At 46.8% G+C, this 23148-nt stretch overlaps 1 protein-coding gene across 1 annotated transcript; it reads left to right on the plus strand.

Annotated features, from left to right (window-relative positions):
• The first annotated feature begins 17969 nt into the window (after window positions 1-17969).
• Window positions 17970-22722, plus strand: cdhr5b (cadherin-related family member 5b). Its single transcript, XM_084673134.1, has 12 exons — window positions 17970-18047; window positions 18148-18234; window positions 18323-18424; window positions 18689-18877; window positions 19451-19541; window positions 19639-19736; window positions 19848-20054; window positions 20162-20275; window positions 20391-20457; window positions 20651-20821; window positions 21142-21320; window positions 21601-22722. The coding sequence occupies exons 1-12, from the start codon at window positions 17970-17972 to the stop codon at window positions 22135-22137; spliced, it is 1920 nt and encodes a 639-aa protein (XP_084529260.1). The 3' UTR covers window positions 22138-22722.
• Window positions 22723-23148: the final 426 nt, after the last annotated feature.

Genomic DNA, 23148 nt, shown 5'->3' on the forward strand with positions numbered 1-23148 from the left:
AACCTCTGTCTGTCTGGGAAGGAAATTGTTATCAACTGGCAGTGATGTGACTGATACGCGCTGTTCTTTTCTCGTTTGACTCTGCACTCGATCCCCTAACCTATCCTCTGGATAAACACGAGACTCCGGAATTCCAAGTGCGTCTAACGCTGCATCACCAGATAAAAAAAAATCGTTGAACAAACCTGAATTATGAAATGTCTATAGTTAGCCTATGTTATCTTCACCCATCAGGTGTAACCTAAGGCTGGTATTTAATGAGTCTGTGTTTGACAGTGGCAAATGACAAAGTAATCAGAATGAATCTTTTTCTGTAGACTATTGTCGAGAACTGCAGCAAGCCGATCAATAGTCTACTCATGAAACAGTAACCGCGTTATTCCTCCCCCTGGATAGATCAGAAGTGAGTGTTCTGACCTGTTGGAAGTCGATACAGATGTGTTCTAGACCAGCATTTATTTTTCACACCCACAGAGGCCTATACTTCGATTCAGTGTTACGTTATCGGCTCTGTCTGTAATGTACGTGGGTCCGTGCGTGTGTGTGCGGGCTTATTTCCATGGAGACTTGATGAGTTTAAGATGATAATGTTGATGGAGTCCTCAGGCGCCCGACCTTCTGGCCTCGCGCGTAGTGTCCCGGTGGGCCAGTTGATAGGATGAGTCACAAATGTTCTCAATAATGCCGAACCTCATCAGATTATTTATTTGCCTTATCGGTCGCTTTTGTCTGCCAGTGTTGGTCTGTAAACACCATGTTCTGTAGGCCTACATGCATGGAAATCACAGAAAATCAACCAACAATACGTATGTCTCCTGGTTGTTTTAGTAGGCGACTTTAAAGTGTTCAAACGTTCAAGCTATTTGAGTTAGTTACGATATTGTGTCAGAAATATTAATCCATCAAGCATTGCACACATTGCACAGCAGTCGGTGAACAAGTTTAAGAAAGCTTTATTTCTTGCGGCCGGCCCAGGGGACAAAAACGTCACACGCCATTGTGCTACAAGTTTATGTGCTAGCATGTTGTGCTAGCTAGCTATTTAAGCAGAACCGCTCTTTACAGTCATTGGTTAAGACAAAGGCATGCAAATGTTCCATTGCTCTTCTTCATTGGCTCCTTGCATCAGTTTGTTTAGGTAAGCCTAGTGTTACCCAGAGTTCATGTTGGGAGAGGGCTCTCTACTGACAAGGAATGCTGAACACAGAATCATTCTTATTACAGGATAAGAGTTACATTTTTAACTTTCCTAACATATTGATCCTAGTTTTCCGATTTCTGTCATTATCTCATTTTGATGTCGCTGACATTCACATGTCTCACTCTGAAAACAATGTTGGAAACACATTTCTACTTTATAATGTTGGCCCTGAGATCAAACCAACAACAACAACAGTTCCTCCTCTTCAACTGCTTCCTATCAATTCTGAAGGACAAATATAGTCCCTTTCCCCCTGGGCGTGCGAGGCACCTCCAGACAGATTGAAGCCTTTCAGGCTGTTGAGGGATGAGGATGTGTCTAATGGTCCTAACATCATTGGTGGCGCTCCAGCGCCCCTGCTGACTAGCCCTGCCGACAGTGAACAATGAGGCGTGCAGACCCCAACGCTGTAGACCAGCAGCCAGTTAAACGCTGTGTCTACAAATCTGAGCTCCACTCGCTTGCATCGCAGAGCCTGAACCACAACTGTGGGGGCATCCCTGAAGATCACACTGTTTATAAGATGCTTCAGTAACACAGTGTCCTCTACTGGCACCGCACATTTCATTAGGAAATATATGTCTGGCCAATTTACATCCAACAGCACTGCACAGCCATCTGTAAGACTGATTGATATTTTTTGAGAGAGGATATTTTAGGACCAGGTCATTTAGAGTTTCAGGGAAGCAAGGTTAACGAATAGTTCTGTCACAGCCAGATTATTTATCGTCATGTTTTTGCCTTTCCATCGTGTGCAGCTAATCTTGAAAAAACTGTTTGCCACACCAGTGGAACATCTGCGGAAATTACTTCGATGGCTCTTAAATGTCCTCGCTGATCACCCCCTCCCCCAACACACACACGCACACACACACAAACACACACACACAAACACACACACACACACACACACACACACAGTCCTCACGCCCCTTCACTGCTGCCTGTGACTTCTAACAGAAGTGCTCGGAAGAGAGAAATTAGAAGAGAGAGAGAGAGGGAGTTAATTGCTACATAAAAACTGGAATAATCACATTTCTGCCATCTTGTCACTTTCACACTTGTTGTTTCCCTGACAGACAGGTCAGGGTTTTTGTAATATGTTTCTGGTCAGTTTCATGCTTTATTGAGAGAGAAAGAGAGGGGAGTGAGAGAGGGGGGGGCGAGAGAGAGAGGGGGGAGAGAGAGGGGGAGAGACAGAGGGGGGGAGAGAGAGAGAGGGGGGGGGGGACAGAGAGAGGGGGAGAAAGAGAGAGAAAGAGGGGGGGCGGACGGACGGTGGGACAGAGAGAGAGTGACATGCAGCAAAGGGCCAAAGTCTTCCTTACAGTACCTTGACACCTGGTCTTTCCTGGATGCCAGCGAGGAGAACTCTGGTGGGCTGAGAGAGAAAGAGGGGGGTAGAGAGAGAGAAAGAGGGGGGAGAGAGAGAGAAAGTGAGTGGGAGGGAGAGAGAGAAATAAAGTGAGAGAAAGAAGGGGAACTGGAACTGGCAACCACTTGTTAAAACTGTCAGGTTCCAGGGAGTCAGTCAAAAAACGAAAGAATTGATCCTCTCTCTTTCAGCAGTTTGTTATCGATTAAAGTAGTCTGAAGGAGGAATATAATATTGTCCCCATTTTAATGAAATCAATACAAGAGCTTGACAGATTTCAAATGAGAAACATTGATCATTATACTATCGACAGCTTATTAGTAAAAGTGTTCTTCTATGCCACCCCATACAATAGAATGAAAGCTAGTTTCAGAATCATACTTTAGAATTTTGTTTGTCCAAAACAAAGATCATCAACACAGCAGAGATTATCCTGCGCGGAAGTTGTCTATAGTGCAGAACACATGAACCCCAGAATGGCACATACTTTCAGTATGAAAGTATGTGCCATAAAAATGTTTTATATCCCCTGTATACAATCGGCCCTTTGTAGAGTCTTTTTAGATTTGGTTCCAGGAAAGAAAGAAATACTTTTCAAAGACTGTTTGATGTTATGACCAAGCATCCAGCCTCCTGTGGTTATGGTGATTGGTGTGGTCAGTTATAGTACAGCCCTATGGAAGGAAATCTGCTATAATTGATAGGCCGAGCACTGAGAAGGATTCCACCTGTCAAAAGCAGTTCAAGGCCGTTCAGCAGATGCCTCTGTTGTGTTGGCCACACCATTCTCCTTATATGGGCACTGAACCATCTCTGCAGTCTGAACCAGTTTGTGTACACAAGGGGTTATTGTAACCCAAACAGAGTGTAAACTGGGGGACTGGGGGATATGATGGGGGAGGGGGCATATGACAGTTAGGGGACCTAACTGGCATTTAGGTCTGGTGATGTTTTTGAGGGTTCAGATCAAATCCTGGTCTGCTGGTCTGCTGGTCTCCTGGTCTGCTGGTCTGCTGGTCTGCTGGTCTGCTGGTCTGCTGGCCTCCTGGTCTGCTGGTCTGCTGGTCTGCTAGTCTACTGGTCTGCTGGCCTCCTGGTCTCTTGGTCTCTTGGTCTGCTGGTCTGCTGGTCTCCTGGTCTGCTGGTCTGCTGGTCTGCTGGTCTCCTAGTCTCCTGGTCTGCTGGTCTGCTGGTCTCCTAGTCTCCTGGTCTGCTGGTTTCCTGGTCTGCTGGTCTGCTGGTCAGGTCATGCAGAAGGCACAGTGGGTGTTCAGCCCCTGTCCTTGTTTGCTTTCCTCTGCACACAGTGGGCCCCTCCGGCTGTGGGGCCACGCTATTGTTATCCTGCTTTAATGATGATTGGTCTTTTTGTCCCGTAATGATCCCTTTGTTATTCTGTTTTCATTCAGACAGGAATCACCCTCTTTTCATTCTAGGTACATTTCACATGAGCTGAACTGCATATTAGAGTGCTGCATTATTTACTTCCAGCTAATATACTGTTGTTCACGTTATTCAATTGTGTTTCAGATGGGCTTGCATACAACAATTGTACCTGATATACAATGCATGTTAAGCATGTATCTAAAAATGTTCGTTTTTTCAGAATAGAATTTTGGGATGTAAATATGTGAAGATAGTGATGAACAACACCTTCCCAGACTGAGTCATCTGGGTGAGTGAGTCATCTGGGTGAGTGAGTCATCTGGGTGCGTGATCCTCTATTGCAGGGGTGGGGAACGTGGGGAACGTCCGGCCCGTGGGCCGTATGCGGTGTTGGGTTGGGCTAAGCCCCAAATGTTTACAACGTATGGCTCCACGTCTGATTAACACTCAGATCGATAAGGAGTCAAAAAAATTGTAGCAATATAAAAAATAATACGATCCTTTTCCGTAATCATGATATCCCTCTAGAAATGTTCGATGCACCCCTAGTCAAAACAGGCTGCATCCGTGCCAGCTAACATCACAAACCTCACCAAAGAGAAGCAGTTCCAGCCATCACATTAGGGGTGAGTTAATTAAATGTTTGACCAAATATAGCAGGCACATTTTTAAGTTGATAATTCTGTACGGCCCCCGAATGATTGTATAAATATCCAAATGGCCCTTGGCAGAAAAAAGGTTCCCCCCCCCTGCTCTATTGGATCCAGCTGTGGATAGGATGATGCCTGGCCAGCTGGACTTGTGTGTTTTTCAGACATGTATGATGCTCTCCCTCTCATCCCCTGATGCTCTCCCTCTCATCCCCTGATGCTCTCCCTCTCATCCCCTGATGCTCTCCCTCTCATCCCCTGATGCTCTCCCTCTCATCCCCTGATGCTCTCCCTCTCATCCCCTGATGCTCTCCCTCTCATCCCCTGATGCTCTCCCTCTCATCCCCTGATGCTCTCCCTCTCATCCCCTGATGCTCTCCCTCTCATCCCCTGATGCTCTCCCTCTCATCCCCTGATGCTCTCCCTCTCATCCCCTGATGCTCTCCCTCTCATCCCCTGATGCTCTCCCTCTCATCCCCTGATGCTCTCCCTCTCATCCCCTGATGCTCTCCCTCTCATCCCCTGATGCTCTCCCTCTCATCCCCTGATGCTCTCCCTCTCATCCCCTGATGCTCTCCCTCTCATCCCCTGATGCTCTCCCTCTCATCCCCTGATGCTCTCCCTCTCATCCCCTGATGCTCTCCCTCTCATCCCCTGATGCTCTCCCTCTCATCCCCTGATGCTCTCCCTCTCATCCCCTGATGCTCTCCCTCTCATCCCCTGATGCTCTCCCTCTCATCCCCTGATGCTCTCCCTCTCATCCCCTGATGCTCTCCCTCTCATCCCCTGATGCTCTCCCTCTCATCCCCTGATGCTCTCCCTCTCATCCCCTGATGCTCTCCCTCTCATCCCCTATCTCATCAGAGGGTTGGACTCATCCATCATCTCCTGTCTCCGGGCCTCTTGTCTCTGTGGACAGTGTGCCTTGCTATTCCGCTCTTTGAGGTATTTTGCGGATGTGAACACAGATGGCTGCAGTTAGTCCAATAGAGAGGGGGTAGAGGGGGGGGGAGAGAGGGGGGGGAGAGAGAGAGAGAGGGGGGGGGGAGGCTGCAGTTAGTCCAGTAGAGAGGGGGAGAGAGAGGGGGAGAGAGAGAGAGAGAGGGGGGGAGGCTGCAGTTAGTCCAGTAGAGAGGGGGTAGAGGGGGGGGAGAGAGAGGGGGGGGAGAGAGGCTGCAGTTAGTCCAATAGAGAGGGGGAGAGAGGGGGGGAGAGAGAGAGAGAGGGGGGAGGCTGCAGTTAGTCCAGTAGAGAGGGGGGAGAGAGAGGGGGGAGAGAGAGAGAGGGGGGGGGAGAGAGGCTGCAGTTAGTCCGATAGAGAGGGGGAGAGAGGGGGGAGAGAGAGAGAGAGGGGGGAGGCTGCAGTTAGTCCAGTAGAGAGGGGGGAGAGAGAGGGGGGAGAGAGAGAGAGGGGGGGGGAGAGAGGCTGCAGTTAGTCCGATAGAGAGGGGGAGAGAGGGGGGGGGAGAGAGAGAGAGGGGGGGGGGAGAGAGGCTGCAGTTAGTCCGATAGAGAGGGGGAGAGAGGGGGGGGAGAGAGAGAGAGAGGGGGGGAGGCTGCAGTTAGTCCAGTAGAGAGGGGGGAGAGAGAGGGGGAGAGAGAGAGAGAGGGGGGGGGGGGGAGAGGCTGCAGTTAGTCCAGTAGAGAGGGGGGAGAGAGAGGGGGGAGAGAGAGAGAGAGGGGGGGGGGGAGAGGCTGCAGTTAGTCCAGTAGAGAGGGGGGAGAAAGAGAGAGAGGGGGGGGGGGATAGAGAAGAGAGAAAGGAGAGAGAGAGGGGGAGAGAGAGAGGCACTGATATAAAAACAGCTTTGGGTGTAAAACTGGGGTGTCTGAGTCAAGGACATAGTCTCACCTTGGCCCCTCCACCTTCCTGAGGGAGAACGGAGAAGGAGCCATTACCATAGCAGAAACAGGCCACCAGATGGGGCGGACACATATTGGGTTTCTCTTCTCAAAATATTCCAAAACAATAGAAAGAAAAAAAAGATGCAATCTCTTTCCCCTCTGTAGGAAATATTAATCTATCGAGCATTGCACAGTCAGTCGGTGAACAAGTTTAAGAAAGCTTTATTGCTTGCGGCCGGCCCACAAGGAGACAAAAACATCACAAGCCATTGTGCTACAAGTTTGTCCGCTAGCATGTTGTGCTAGCTAGCTATTTAAGCAGAACCGCTCTTTACAGTCATTGGTTAAGACAAAGGCATGCAAATGTTCCATTGCTCTTCTTCATTGGCTCCTTGCATAGACCTGGCGCAGGCATGTGTGCGTGCTTGTTTGAGTGTGTGTGCCTTTTGACCCCTGTAAGCTTGACCACATGATTCACCCAACACAGATAAGGCCAGACATCTTTTATGGCCTCTCCAGTAAGAGAGAGTGGTCAGCCCAGGTCACCTTGTTTACATATGCCTCGTGTTCCCCAAAGTTCAGATTTGGGGGTAGGCCTCTCTCTACACACAAGGAATGCTTAACACAGAATCATTCTTATACAGGATAAATGTGTTACATCTTCAATTTTCCCAACACCCTCCCTCTCACCTTTCATACAGAAGAGATGCAAGCAACGAAACCAGAGAATCTTATCAAAGATAATCCTGAACAGATAAGGTGGCCTGGCTTTCACTTCCAGAAGCCAAAATTAGGCTGTGAAACGATCGTGTTGCATCGTAGCGTTGAGGTTCAGATTCAGAAGGATTGATTTGGCCAAGGTCACATGGGTGCCCCCCTGCACCTCCTTCCAGAGCAAGCCAGCTGGAGGGAGGGAGCCTGGAGGACGTTAGGAGGAGTCTGGTCAGCCTGGTGTAACTCTCTCCTCATGGACGATCTCTCTTTTGAGACCGCAGCCCTCTGACCCAGGGTGGAGGCTAGGGGGGAGGCCAGGGAGGAGGCCAGGGAGGAGGCCAGGGGGGAGGCCAGGGAGGGGGCCAGGGGGGAGGCCAGGGAGGGGGCCAGGGTGGAGGCCAGGGTGGAGGCCAGGGAGGAGGCCAGGATGAGGCCAGGGAGGAGGCCAGGGTGGAGGCCAGGGAGGGGGCCAGGGAGGGGGCCAGGGAGGGAGCCAGGGAGGAGGCCAGGGAGGAGGCCAGGGAGGGGGCCAGGGAGGAGGCCAGGGAGGAGGCCAGGGTGGAGGCCAGGGAGGAGGCCAGGGGGGAGGCCAGGGAGGAGGCCAGGGAGGGGGCCAGGGAGGAGGCCAGGGGGGAGGCCAGGGAGGGGGCCAGGGGGGAGGCCAGGGAGGGGGCCAGGGTGGAGGCCAGGGTGGAGGCCAGGGAGGAGGCCAGGATGAGGCCAGGGAGGAGGCCAGGGTGGAGGCCAGGGAGGGGGCCAGGGAGGGGGCCAGGGAGGGAGCCAGGGAGGAGGCCAGGGAGGAGGCCAGGGAGGAGGCCAGGGTGGAGGCCAGGGAGGAGGCCAGGGTGGAGGCCAGGGAGGAGGCCAGGGAGGAGGCCAGGGAGGAGGCCAGGGAGGAGGCCAGGGAGGAGGCCAGGGTGGAGGCCAGGGCTTGCGAGGTGACCAGGCCTTGTTTTCTAGCTGCAAGGTGTGTTATCCATGCTACAATGTTGAGGCTCAATACAGTCATCATCTGAGGTTCAGGATCCAGGTAGAAAGACAGTGAACAGCCAGTTAGCCCAATGCTGATGCAGTGAAGGCACATCATATAAAACCTAACACTGTGACCAACCATGCTATTACCGTGCATCTTGTGCAGACAGACCCCATCCACTGACTCCATCAGACAGACAGCTTCGACGCAGCTCGACTGCATCGACAAGGCTCTTAGACTGCTGGCTTTTGGTAGCACATGAAAAGTTCACAGATGTCTATTTTAGACGAGATGTTGACGTCCTTGTGAGGTTGTTGCTGTCCAGTTCAAACCAACTGCCCCAGGGAAGCTATTCAGACCTCACCTGCACCCGTTCGACTCAGAAGAAAATCAGGTTAATTGAAGATTCGAAAACAAAGAACAAAAGAAACAAATTAAAAGACGTCAGATTTGGGTCAACTGAGTAGAAAAAGGACAGGACTTTGGCCTGAAAGTTCCGGACAGAAGTTATTTCTTAAACTTTTGAATACTTTTGAGGTGCTGTTTCTGACATGAGGGTGAGTGAGTGGTGCAGTGTGACGCCTCTCCGCCTGTCCTGGGTCTGGTTTCAGGAAGCAGCATCCCAGTTGCTCTCTCAGTAACTGCATCAGCTTTCCTCCTTGCAGTCTCATATAGTTATTTGGGAATATATTTTTTATCGCTGAAAAATATGCATACATATTGCATATGCATAATTTAACGTGATTTAAATATCAAAACAGGGTTGAGTGTATCTTTCTTTAAATGGACTGTTTTTTCTCCCCCAGAATATTACGTGGTGCCAAAATTCAGTTTCAGGTCTAATTTATGGATGTATGTCTGTACCAGTATCTTAGCTCTACAGTAACAATGTCAAATCTTTTTACTTTTACTTGACATGCATAAACCGTGCAATTTCCCCTCGGGAATCAATAAGTCAATCCACCTGCCTACAAATCCACCTACTTATCTATTGGGAACTGAATGGTGAATGGTTGATGAAAAAAAGGTAGAAGGTCAATTTTATTTATACCTAGAGGCATGTAAAATTGAAATACAGAAAACACAACTTCAATTGTTGTGTTATTCACATTTCTGGTGAATGATTCCAAGTTCCTGTCTTTTTGTTCAACCCTCTAAACCCCTTAAGGCTAAGGTTGAGCTTAAGGTTTTTCTGCTGGGTGCACCACACACACACACTCAAACACTCACACACTCCACCCATACACACAGACCTCACACACACTCAGACACACCACACATACACACACCAGAGTATAAATGCCTTTAATAAACTGGGATGTCAGACTCATTGATCCCCTCATGTCTTCCTGATCATGGGAAGATACAGTTTACTGAACCATCAAATTACATAGTCACAGACAAGTATTAGTTCTCGTACAGTACAGTATGACTGATCGGTAATCAAGCTTTTACACATGTAGAATTGAAGTTTGCAACTGCTGCCATGATCAGTGTTTGGGAGGATACTTAGATTGGGAGTGTAGACATGAGATGGATCAGTCTTGGCTTAATTCACTTCTCATGATACAGAATTAGTCACTTTTATTAACTTTATGTACATTCTGTATCTGTTAGGACTAACTATTTAGTTTTGGATCATTTCTCAGGGGGTTTGAACTTCAGGCTTTGACCTCTAGAGGGTGCTGTGTGCTTCCTCTTCTGAGTGAAGGAGTCATGAACAAATTTGAGCCTCAGGCCTCATCATGATCAGAGAGACCTCGTAGGAGAGAGTCATTACGATCAGAGAGACCTCGTAGGAGAGAGTCATTATGATCAGAGAGACCTCACAGGAGAGAGTCATTATGATCAGGGACCTCGTAGGAGAGAGTCATTATGATCAGAGAGACCTCGTAGGAGAGAGTCATTATAATCAGAGAGACCTCACAGGAGAGAGTCATTATGATCAGAGAGACCTCGTAGGAGAGAGTCATTATAATCAGAGAAACCTCGTAGGAGAGAGTCATTATGATCAGAGAGACCTCGTAGGAGAGAGTCATTATGATCAGAGAGACCTCGTAGGAGAGTCATTATAATCAGAGAGACCTCGCAGGTGAGTCATCCTCCACTAGGATGCTCTTCATGCAAGTTCAGTCAAGACACTCACATATTGCTTTGACCATTCATTGATAACCATAGACATGGAAATAGGATTTACTTTGGCGGAGTGGATGTATCTGAAAGTAACACAGGTGTAGCTGATGAGCGGTATGACCTTTGACTGGACTTAAAGGTTGTGTAGGAAAGTTGTGCAAAGCTAGCTATTTTAGCTTTAACTCCAAACAATTCAAATCATGATATCCCTCCATGCAAAGCCACTCCCACGAAACTATAGTAACAAGCATTGAGTGCAGGGGCAGAGTGCACGCAGGTAGACAGACAGGCCGTCCAATCATTAGTCAGGGTAATGATTGGTTGTGTTTATTACAGTCTTGCGACGCCCACAGACGTCGGATTAATTTCATATTACCATCAAACCTTTATATGAATTAGCTGCTATCAAGATGTGAAGTTTATTTAGGCAAATATGACAAAAAGCATTGCCTACCCTGGCTTTAATTGATTGATGTACTTTGTGGATTTTTGCAGTTTTGGACCCTGTTTGGAAAGCGGAGGGTTTAAAATAGCACAAACTGAAAGGCAAAATTCAGACGTCTGTCTTCTTGGCAAACATTACAGAAACTAAAAAAAACTGCATTTTGTCATCATTCTCTTTCAAATGTACAAAATATAGTTTACGGTTCAACAATATGAAGGGTTGAACATTTCAGATAGCAAATGGTGATAGTGTTTTACATCTACAGCCACTGCCAGAACAAACAATCAGCTGTGGGTTGACTCCCTTCAGCCAATCTTCACAGCACAGTTAAACGAACAACACAAACATCCTGTACTTCAGACACAAACAAGTCTTTCTACTTTCAGTCACAACCTTATTCTACCTGTGGTGATTGACTTGCCTGTTCAGAACTGGATACCTGCCACAGTGTCGTGTCCCTACCCCCTGACATGGAGGTAAGAAAGGTAAATAACTCCACCATGTCTAGTATACCAGCCTATCTCATCTCTGGCATTGATTTTTGGATGATTTCATCCCTACAAACACCAAGACGTAATGCCAAAAAGGTGCAATCGAGGCAGTCAAAGATAATTAACCTCACGCACAGCGATAATATCTCCGAGCTCTAACAAGCCAGGTACACAAATGTGACCATCATACCGTAATTAGAAATCAGATGACAAACACACATAATGACCTGTGCAAATAGGCAGGCCAATAAAAGCATGTGTCATGTGTTGAGGAGGGTCAGAGGGTGGAGGGGTGAATCACGGCGGAGCGTACATAAGGACACCGGGGAGAGAGGAACACTCACACCAGCAGGGAGTTCATCCTCACAACCACACTCATCAGGACCAAGGTGAGTAGTGTGGTTACAGGTCCCTCTCAGATTCAACATGACACCTCCTCAACCCTAAGGAACAACGACTAGCTAGGATAGTAGGAAGCTTCCAGGATTGTAGGATGAGCTGATGCTTTCTGCTTGTGCTGCATGGGTCTGGGAAGGTGCTGTAGGGGTCTGGGAAGGTGCTGTAGGGGTCTGGGAAGGTGCTGTAGGGGTCTGGGAAGGTGCTGTAGGGGTCTGGGAAGGTGCTGTAGGGGTCTGGGAAGGTGCTGTAGGGGTTGTCTGGGCCTACACGGTTGCTGAGAGTAGGTACTGTAGTTGTTCACCAACCGTCTCTGGAGGAGGGGATCCCTCACTGAATTGCTCCTCCCGAGGTTTCTTCCATTTTTCTCAATTCGTTTTGCTGGGAGTTTTTCCTTGTCTTCCTTGAGGGTTTAAGTGGGTTGAGGGGCAGTTCTATGGGCATATGTGAAGCCCTCTGTGACATTGCTTGTAAAAAGGGATGTCCAAAAAAAGTTTGATTTGATTTGTTGGCTGTTTGTTAGTGTTGCTAACTGTTGTGTTTCCCCAGGTAGAGGAACGACATGACTGTTCTTAGATGTCTGGGACAGCTGCTGCTGCTCGCCTCTCTTCTGCTCCAACACACCTCTGCTTCTCCGGTCTGGGAGAGGTGAGGTGACCCTGGCCACAACCCAGCTCGTCTGGATTTCAACCCCCTCTTTCTTTTTTGTGTGACGCGTGATGACACCTCGAAACATCCTCTCTCTCCTGTCCCTCTGTTCTGCCTGCTGATCTGCACAGCTGTACTGTTCCTGCCAAGGACTCACAGAGATCACTTGTTGTTCTTCACATCCTGGCTCTTTGTGCTTGTTCTAATGTGAACTGTGGAGTGTGTCGTGGTTGTTGTGATGTGAAGTGTGAAGCGTGTAGTGGTTGTTGTGGTTAGTTGATGCTGGACCACTCACAGGATAACTTCTCTCCTGCCTGCAGGAGTCTGCAGGATGATTTGGAGAGGGTCATTAGAGGTGAGATCGGTCACTTAAACGCTCAGTCCCTGGTTGCAAGGAACTACGTGGATGCCTTTGTGGAGGCCAGACTAAGGCCAGTTATAAATCAGCATTACAGGTACCTGCAGTGAACTCCTCTCTCCATCCCCTTCTCTGTGTCCGTGTCCTTATCCCTCCCTCCCCCCCCTACCTCCCTACCTACCTACCTCCCTCCCCCCTCCCTCCTCCTCCCTCCCTCCCCCCTCCCTCCCTCCCTCCCTCCCCCCCCCCTCCCTCCCTCCCTCCCTCCCCCCTCTCTCTCCCTCTTTGTCTGTCCACCTCCCTCACATTGTGAACCACAAGCACAGGCTCCAGCTGGTACACTGCATCGTTTTGTTCTCCAGGAGGTCTGGTCCACAGACCCGGCAGCTGGGGGACATTGAGTTCTCCAACAGGTACTCAGAGTACCTGAGGGCCAAAGCCAAACACTCGTCAGTCTGCGCCTTCTTACTCCGCATGCAGAACGTGAAGAAGAGGTGATGTAACAACGCTGCTTTGCTTTCAACAGACACAGTAGGAGCTGATTAACTGATATGATTAACGGAATAAACTGAAGGTCCAAAATGTTTTATGGATCATTAATCATTAAGAAATATATGTATTGCCTGTGATATGTAATATGGATGATCATATTTGATCCTTCTCTTTGTCCTCAGCGGTCTGACTGGAGAGACTGAGAATGTGAACCAACTTCTAAAGCAGAACATGTGTCCACATGTCTACGAGTGGGCAACTGATCTGTAGCTGGACAATGACTGAGTTTCTAAAAACGATGGGTACGACTTGAGCATCAGGTGGACTGCTGTAGTATGTTGAACGCAATCAAAGCATGCAACCTATGATATATACAGTATAACATCTAATAACATCAAAATAACAGGAAGTGGGTTCTGAAGGCCTCAGGTGGAACACAAAGCTTTGTATTCCAATCCCAGTCACAGTACCAATGCTATGTACATTTGGTGATGACTATATTCATTCAACTTACTCACTGCCGCATGTTTCCATCTTTGTATCTGCCTGCAATATTTATTTCTGATATCATTTCTGATATCATTTCTGATAAATATCAAACAGATATTTATTTCAGGCTTTTTCAGGCTGGTTCAAGCGTGCACTCGTTAAGAATGGCAAGTTACACCTGTTGTGAATAAATACTTTTTGTTTTTCGAAGAGAATGTGTTGTGTTAGTCACCATGTAGACATCAACTCACTGACATCACAACTGTCCTGTCTAAACAGTCCCACTACTGAAGTGACTTCCTCAACTGGAAGCAGCAAGCAAGTGAAGTATAAACAATCACTGTCTACAGTGTCAAAATACTTAACTGTTATTTACTTCATGATAATGCTTGAAGGATTTAAGGATTGAACAGCACCATGTGGTTCTTCATGGGATTGTCCAGATATGTGTTGGGGCTAATTCCTTCCAGTAGGTTTAACACTGTCCCCCCTATTTTGACGATCTGAAACACAAGTATCAAAACGCAAAGCGCAAGTAACTTTGTGGATGGGACTCCGCCGCTGTTGCTATTATACCGGCGGGATAAATGACTTTGCGCCTGGCGCAAATCTAAAATGGGTTGATCTTAAGGAGTTACATTACTAATGGGTGTGTGATCAGTGCGTCATCTCACATTCCCTTTTAGACCAGCGATTGTTCCATGGTGGATTTGCTAGGCGCACGCCAGGAGCGTTCACAGCCGAGGAGACCGACGTTCTAGTCAGGGCCGTAAAAGATAGAGAAATTACATTGTATGGGAAAGGGAGAGCAGTTCTCATTGCACGAAATTGCCCGCTCATGCTGCTCATTCAAATTCTTCTTTTTATATATATTTTATTTTTTAAATTGATATTTTTTATATATTGTTTAGTTCTTAGAGTTAATTTATAGGCCTATTGCACTTTCCGAAAAACAATTCCGCCACTGACCAGGAAAAACGTGGTCTAAAGTCAATGGCGTATTATTCAGATGCCATTTAAGGGCGCAAGCTTGGTCCGTGCGCACTGCTGGCAAGGCCATCGTCTTCTTTCTGCGAAGCTACGTTACATTTCTTCAATGATTAGCCTATAAAAATATTTTCATGAGAAATCTTCATGTAGCCTATGTGAACATGATTTGTAACAATTGTGGCAATTTCCTCCCCCGCCTGTTTAACCGAAGCTATTTTGGGTAGGTTTCTTTCCCATCTCCATCAGGATCAGAACCAGAATTCGGTTTATTCCCCATGTAGCCTATGTTACACAAACACGGAATTTACTGTGGAAGGAAAACACAAACAATAAACATATAGGCTAAGTGCTGTTGTGGATTGAATGTGCAAGATTGATTTGCTCATGGCTGCCATGCCAACCAACAGAGATGGGAAGTAACAAAGTACCGTAACAGATCACTGAGTTTGTGTTGTCGGTTGGGAACAAATCTCCTGTCCAGGCAGAATCTCACAGTTGGGCTTGTTTATTTTCTGAAGTGCAACAGAACAGTCCTTTTCCCAAGACCCGTGGCAAAAGAGAAAAACTTAAAAAGATACCTCCTTTTAAGGGAACCAAAATTGGGGTGGATGGACCAAAACATAATATTGTCCACAATTTCCTCCACTTATATCCTTCAAATGAACCAAAACTCTTGACATAAGCATAAATACAGATCTTACTTTTACCAGTCAATACCACACCTCTTCCAGTCATCTCTCTCTCCCCCCACCAGAATCCTCTGCCATTATACGGGTCTCAGCTAATTACCAAACTTGACTCAGGTGTGTATAATTAGTATAATTATGTCAGAAAATGTCTAATATAGAGAGAACTGCCACTCTCTGGAAACTTCCGGGTTCTGAACTGGTTGAAATTCCATGTGAGAGCGCTAACGAGCGAGTGCAGAATGAATGGAAGTCTATGGAGCGGTACCCCTCAAAATCCACTTTTCTCAGGATATAATTTTTTGTCCAGTAATTTGAATTATGAATTCGAAAGGGGAGGCCAAAAAAATACACACTGCCGGGTTTTAGATTTTTTGAAAGTCGCCTTTCTGTTCTAAAAAGCTTTTGAAAATGTCATTGACGTCATACACATCGTACGACCAGAGCTACTGCTTGACGGCAAGCTCTGGTCACTTACTTTTTTCTCTCAGGGCATCGACAACACAGCTGACAAGTTAGGCTCTCCCTGTCAATACACATGCTAGAAAGAGTTTTGGCTTGCTAATGTTGTTGCTAATGTTGCTAATTCTCCGACATTCTAATTCCGCTTCGGATGCCATCAAGCGGGAGCTCTGGGCGTATCAGTCCTTCACTAACCAATCAGCATTTATTAGCAGAATGCTAGCGTGTTATGGGCAACAACAACTCACCATGTAAGAAATCAAAAGGACATAAGTACTCGTTCATTCAACTTTTGACCTATAATCCATGTTGAACATGCACAAACTACAATCAAATCGGAGATTTTTCAACGACAATCAGGCGAAAGAGACAAATTTAGCCGTTTAGCTCCATAGACTCCCATTCAACATGCACTCGCTCGCGATCACCTCCAGTGGAACTCTGGTGGAACTGCAGCCAAATTCGGTACAATGGGGTTTAATAGGGAGTGGCAAGGCTCTCCTTAAACAGGCTCTGATTATGCGTACTGTTGTTTAGTTCTATTTGAAAACTGGATCTCAGTAGGTCTGGGCTTTGCCTCCGCCTGCTGGCCACATCGCGTCCCTCCAAGGTGACCTGGGACCATATGTCACAGCACAAATACTTCTTTACTGTAGGCCTACTTTGGTAGATTTTTCTGGTATCGGTACTTTCACTCCTTACATGTTTTACAGAAATATTTGTACTTTTTACTTCTTTAATTTCATAGCAAACGTAAGGTGGACTATGAAGCTACCATGTAGTAAGGCTGTTTTTTTTGTAAAGAAAAAAGGTTCAAATTAAGGTTGAAAGAAACGTTTCTAAACAAAAGTTTGCATCATTGAAGAGTACTTTATGAGGACTTTACTATAATCTACTGTACTTTACTGTACTCTGCTCTGCTTTACTCTACTCTGTTTTAGGCTTCTCTGTTCTTCTCTCCCCTCTCCTCCTCTCTCAGATTCCTAATTCCTAATTCACTTAGATAATTTATTTTAAAAAACAAATCATTTATACATTACAATTTCAGTATAGATTCTTCTTTCAAATTGAACACCTTTTGAAGTTCAGCTTAGGTAGTTTTACATAAAAAAGAGAATTGAAAGTTAGAAAACACCAAGCAACAAACCGTTCAGACAGTGACTCAGATCTGCTGTGCCTGCTGGGTGTCTGAACAGAGCAAACTGTTCCTGATCCGGGGGACCTCTTGACGACAGATGCGTGATGCTTTTGTGGGGGTGAAAGTCCAGCCTATACAGGCTCTTCTGGTCATAAATGGCTAGATAAGCATTTGTCACAAAGGTTGGAAGGGAAGAGAGTCCTCTTTCCATTTCAGACAAGACAGACATTGTTTTATGCGGTCAAGGAACAGTTTGTAAAAAAGGGTGCTAAGTCTGTGTTTCGTGAGCGTTGATCTGAGACCGTTCATTTGAGAGCGTTGATCTGAGAGCGATGGAGAAGATGTTTTCTTTGTGGAGCATGTTGAGTTTTCTGCTTCTGATTTGGCTCAACAAATCCCACGCCCAAGACTGTGAGTTCTTCTATCTTCTTGAACTTCCAGGGAACTTCCAGCTTTGTGTTTGATGTTCATAAATAGGTGGTGGTGATTCTGTATGATTCATGTATATTGTGAATAAATCAGTTCTACCTCACCCAAATGACTATCAAAACTCACATCCGTTTTGCTGTCCCTGTTCTAGTTTGCACATGGACTCCTGACAATCCTGTCATTAAAGAGAACAACTCCGTGAACGCTGTTATCACGACGATCACCACCATGCCCGGGGTCACCCTCCAGCTCACTGCACCCATCAACAGCAACTTCTCTCTGAAAGGGAATGATGTGATCGCAAACATAGTTTTGGACTATGAGGTGGGTCATGGGTGGAAGACCGCTAGCCAACATCACACTATCCCTAACCCTCTAACTTGTTGTTTAATTTAGTTGTATTTATCGTCTTAACTGTGGCTTTTTGAAATGCTGGCAATTGTGTAGTTAAGTGTACAACAGACACTTCAATATGTTTATTGTATTTCACAGGAAACTCAAATCCAAAGAGTTGGAATTCAATGCACACAGGATGGAACGCCAGTAAGTATTTATAAATATATCCGTCGCATTTCCTAGTTTAAACATTCAATCATAGGCTGAGAACCAACACTGTCATAATGATAATAAACTTGTATGATGTCTCCACCTTTCAGTTGGTCAAAGACATGAACATAATTATTGAAAATATAAATGATAATCCACCGGTCTTTGCACAAAGCCAGTACTTTCTGAGTGTTGAAGAGGTGAGTGAAGACATCCTTTGTCTGATTCTGTGGATAAGCTGAATTGTAACACAGCAACAGGAAAATATAAAACCCTACATTTTGTAAAAACCCCATACAGCTGACACCTGTTGACACGTCTGTTGGTACGTTTCCTGCCAGCGACAGAGATGGTGAACGCCTCTATTACACCCTGGATCCAGACACAGTAAGAATCTCACTCTTGGTATGTCTTGATTTGAGATGAGTCTTTTTCAATTCTCATCTTTATTTTCCCAAATTGTTTGTTCTCACAGACTGGCTTTAAACTGCAAGGAAGCAACAATCCTAATATTTTGGTGCAGAGTGTTTTAGACTATGATACCATCAAAAGTTTGTCGCTGACACTATATGCTCAGGTGAGTTTAGTCTTTTTACAGCTTCCAGATTTATACTGAAGTAAATGTTTGTGCTTTAGAATTGTTTTTACATTTGTATGCTGATGATATTGGTTTTATCTGTTTGCATTGTAGTTCCACATTTCTGACTGGTGTCAAATTTAGGTTGAACTTCTGCCTGGATTCTGGAAAGGATCAAGTGTGTTTTATGGGGCTGTGATAACAGACTTTCCAGCAAAGCAGTGAGTGACGTGCTTTATGAACACAGGCTGTTTGTGGTTCCAGGACACTCCACCAGGGGGCGCCCCGGGGGCCGGCCCATCATACACAGCCTCAGCCTCCATCCTGGTCACCATCCAAGACGTTGACAACCGTCCTCCGTGGTTCCAGCCCTGCACCCCCACCGTCGTGGGCACAGCCAAGATCTGCCTCAGCCACGGATACTCTGGCCAGGTCAACCTCACAGTCCAGGAGGTAGGCTCCAAGCAAGGCCCCAGGAGGCCCCAGGAGGCCCCAGGAGGCCCCAGTCAAGGCCCCAGGAGGCCCCAGGAGGCCCCAGTCAAGGCCCCAGGAGGCCCCAGGGAGGCCCCAGGGAGGCCCCAGGGAGGCCCCAGGAGGCCCCAGGGAGGCCCCAGGGAGGCCCCAGGAGGCCCCAGGAGGCCCCAGGAGGCCCCAGGGAGGCCCCAGGGGAGGCCCTCTGTCTTTATCTCTCTCTTTGTAGATATATTTTTGGCTTTTTTGGACAGAGACAGTTAGATGTAGACAAGAGGGGGAGAAAGGGGAACACATGCAGTAATGACCCAAGCCGGAACCGAACCGCTGCGTGGCTCAGTCCATATGGTAGGCGCCCCCTTTCAAGGGAACACTAAACTGGTCGCGTCCAATCACACATCCCGCAGCAACTTGTCTCTGCAACACCTCCAGACATCTGGAGATATGTTTCGCCAAAAACTAAAGTGCTTGAAACTGCTGCAGCCCACAGGGAAGTATTTACTGAGTCTGGAAGCTCTGTATGTTGATTGAATGTTTGTCTTGGATATGTTGCAGGTTGGTGCTTTGTCCTTACAACCAGGACCAGTATATGCCATTGATGGAGATTCTGGTATAAACGTGGAGATAACCTACAGTTTTCTAAGTGGTAAGTATATACAGCTTAAAATACCATGCAATTTACAGCAACAACAGCATTTAGTTTAAATGTCATGCTGCTTATTTGTATTGTTTTGTCCTTAAAGGGAACGCAGCAGGCATATTTGAAATCAATGCAAACACTGGGAACATCACTATGGCAAAGCCAGTGGATGTACCTGGCCCTCTGGTTCTAACAATCCTGGTAACAGATGTTTCATTTGCTCAGTTCAAACACCACCCAGCTTCTAGTCAACAGTGTCTAATATCCAATTACACCAGATGCTTTCAATGATCTTTATTAATTTTTTATCAGGCCATGCAGAAAGTGGACAGCGATAAGTTCGCGACCGCCACAGTTACCCTGGAAGTTGTGAAGAAGTCTTTGAACCCGCCTCAGTTCACCCAGCCAGAGTACGAGGGTTTCATCTCAGCGGACGCCGGCCAGGGCAGCATGGTCCTGGAAGGGAGAGGCTCCACCACGCCGCTCAGAGTCCTGGCCACCGACAAGGACTTTGCAGATGTGGGCTGTGTTCCTCTCTCCCCGGGGTTTAGGCTCATTCAAACATTTACACACCTTGTGCCGGCTGGTTGGCAGCCATTTTAATAACCCAGTTTCTCGTCACACAGGGAGTGAACCCAGATGTGAGGTATGAAGTTCTCGGGACAACAGACTTCTCTGTCACTCCGCAAGGCTACATCCTGTTGGCCAAAGACCTCAGTCCAGGAACTGTGACCATACAAGTAAAAGTGTTAAGGAGTCTAACAGTTTTATCATACTGAAGTTTGTCAGTCATGCCCTTTTTCTGAGTCATGCCAATCAACCCTTGTATGAATCTTTCCTTTTTTCCTTCTCAAGTTAAAAGCTGTTGACTCATCAAATGAAGAATCAAGCACAGCGCCATTAGTCGTAGAGGTTACTCCAGGTGAGAGAGAACTAATGTCCTGACATATCTACAGAGCCATGTTGATTGCAAACCACCCTTGCTTTTGTCTGCATGCACACACGTTTCCAGCTACGCCGGTAGCGCTGCCTTGCCTTGCTCCTGGGGTGTGTAGGGCTGTGGGGGAGCATGTTCGCCTGCCTGCTGAATGCGGGTGTCCCTGCTTTCCCTGCAGGAATTCCAACCACAACCACGGCAACCACATCCTCCACAGACATGATGCCCACTTCTGTAGACGTGACCAGTGACACCACACATGCACCTAGCCCCTCCACCTCTAACCCCAGCATGACCTCTCAAGACATTCTCACCTCCACCTTATCAGACCGTACTGAGAGTCCTACAGGTAGACCCACTCCTTCCTTCTCACTGAATCTGTCCCTATGACAACAATCTTGGATAAGATGATACAGGGTTACAATAAAAACACACACACACAGAGACACACACAAGCACACACTCTGAAATCTATCTGGTGGCTTGCTGCTCTGTAACACTAATATGTGACTCAATGTTTTATGGTCAAAAATCAATCTCACACAATCAGATTGCTTAAGACTTCCCCCAATCAGACTGCACTATCAACCACACCTAGGCCAAGTTCAATTGGTTTCTGCTTCAATTTCAGTCTGCGCCAATTTCTCCCATGACCTTTGACCCCCACAGAGGGTGTTCTGGGGCCGGGGGGAGATGGGTACAGCGTGGTGGACATGGCTGCGCTGGGGGTCAGTCTCGCCGTCCTCCTGGTCGTCTGCATGGTGGTCATCGGACTCCTCGTCTTTCACCTCCAGAAGGGAAAAGCAGCCTGGAGGAAGCTGTCCGAAGCCAGCATCTTCCGCAGCTCTGTAACTTAATATATAATTAATATATTAACTTATATCTTAATGAATACAGAAAATACTTACTTAGTAAAGAAATGCTTTTCCATTGATTGCGATTTGAATTGACAGTATTTGTAACTATGGAGTTGACAGGCTGATAGGCGGAGATAAGATATATGTTTGTAAACCCTGACGTCTGCATCAAATCCTTCATTATTACGACACTAACTTTTTTGGTCTAGGTTCCCCTCAGTCTCGCCTCCTTCTCGATGATCCTCATCTTCATGTTTGTCCCCTCATGCAGCTGGTAGGGGGCTCTGGCGGGGCCAAGGAGGGGGTGCAGTACACCAACGAGGGCTTCCAGAAGGACGATGACGCCAGCAGCACCGGCTCCCACATCCCAGACGAGGTGGACGTGGGGCGGGGAAGCGTCCCGGGGGGCAGGGCGGTGGAGCTGCCCCAGGAGGAGGTGGTCCTGAGGGCCTCAGCCCGGCTGCACAGCCTGCTCCCTGACAGCGGCAGCCTGGACGGATCAGACCGGGCGGACAGCGAGAAGGAGGTGAAGCCCATCCTCACCAAGGAGCGGAGGGTGGAGGAGGGGTACAAGTCTGTCTGGTTCAAAGAGGACATCGACCCCAACGCCAAGGAGGAGGTGGTCATCATCCCTGACAACGGAGAGCGGGACGGGGATGATGAGGAGTCGCTGGAAGGTGGGGAGGAGGAAGATGATTTGCCACGCTCGACTCCAAAGGTGTTCTTTACCAACACTGATGTGGACAGCGGACTTGAGGGTCAAAGTAACCAGGAGTCGGATGATGAGATTCAAACAGCTGACCTCTGAGGATGAAGAGATTCAAACAGCTGACCTCTGAGGCTGAAGAGATTCAAACAGCTGACCTCTGAGGCTAAAGAGATTCAAACAGCTGACCTCTGAGGCTGAAGAGATTCAAACAGCTGACCTCTGAGGATATTGACTGGTTTAGTTTCTCAAGTTCATCCCCACTTGAAACATCACAGAAATCAAGGGTCGTATTTTCATTAACGACACATGATTAGATGTTGACCTCTGCCAGTATAAATTACTTGCATTGATTTGATTAGTTGCAGTTAGGGCTTACATCACGTTAAAGCTGGCTAGCTTTTGACCAAGGACAATTTTAGTATTTATCAAGTCTCTTAAATTTGGCAGACCAGTTATCAAAAGTGTTAGTTACTATTGTTTATCTAACAAACCAAGCTTAGTTGCTTAATTTTCTAAATGTATTTTTGTGTATGCCGCTTAGTATGTTGCTATATGAAAATGGAGGTGTAGTTTAATACGTTTCTATTACATAATTTATTGGATGCCTACTATTGTTTTATCTTTGTAAATATGTAACAATAACGTAAGTCAAATCTATAATACACATTCTGAGTAAAAGGTTTCTAACATAGTATCCATTTTGCCAGTCTCAAAGGAGACTAGTAGCTAGTTAAATAACTAACAACAGAAAGCAACAAGTCACCCATTGTTACTGCTTGTTTATGATACGGTTCCCGATACCAACAGTGGAGGCTGTAAAACTTAATACACCGATGACCATAACTGCCCGTTGTACTTTAATCAAATAATCCATAATCCATGCACAATAATCGTAAAATCTTTGTGAGAAGGTAGTCCAGCCTCCCTAATGCTAGATCTACAACACCTAACCTAACTTTGATCCTATTTCTTAATAATTATATATATTGTATGTATTATATTGTATATTTCCCTCCCAGTAGTTTGTGACTAAGGCCACAGTGCAGTGTGCAAACAGGATCTGCAGAGGAAACTAACATTTCCCCATAGCAACAGCGTAACCATAACACA

The sequence above is a fragment of the Hypomesus nipponensis genome, chromosome 14 (genome assembly GCF_054491055.1).
Source record: "Hypomesus nipponensis isolate SF chromosome 14, ASM5449105v1, whole genome shotgun sequence".
NCBI classification, from domain to species: domain Eukaryota; kingdom Metazoa; phylum Chordata; class Actinopteri; order Osmeriformes; family Osmeridae; genus Hypomesus; species Hypomesus nipponensis.

Excerpts from the sequence above, each read along its gene's own strand:
- cdhr5b (XM_084673134.1), top strand. The coding sequence starts at position 17,970 with ATGAACATAATTATTGAAAATATAAATGATAATCCACCGGTCTTTGCA. Across the intron at positions 18,878-19,450 it reads TCAACCTCACAGTCCAGGAG|GTTGGTGCTTTGTCCTTACA; the intron begins GTAGGCTCCAAG and ends GATATGTTGCAG. Across the intron at positions 19,737-19,847 it reads CTCTGGTTCTAACAATCCTG|GCCATGCAGAAAGTGGACAG; the intron begins GTAACAGATGTT and ends ATTTTTTATCAG.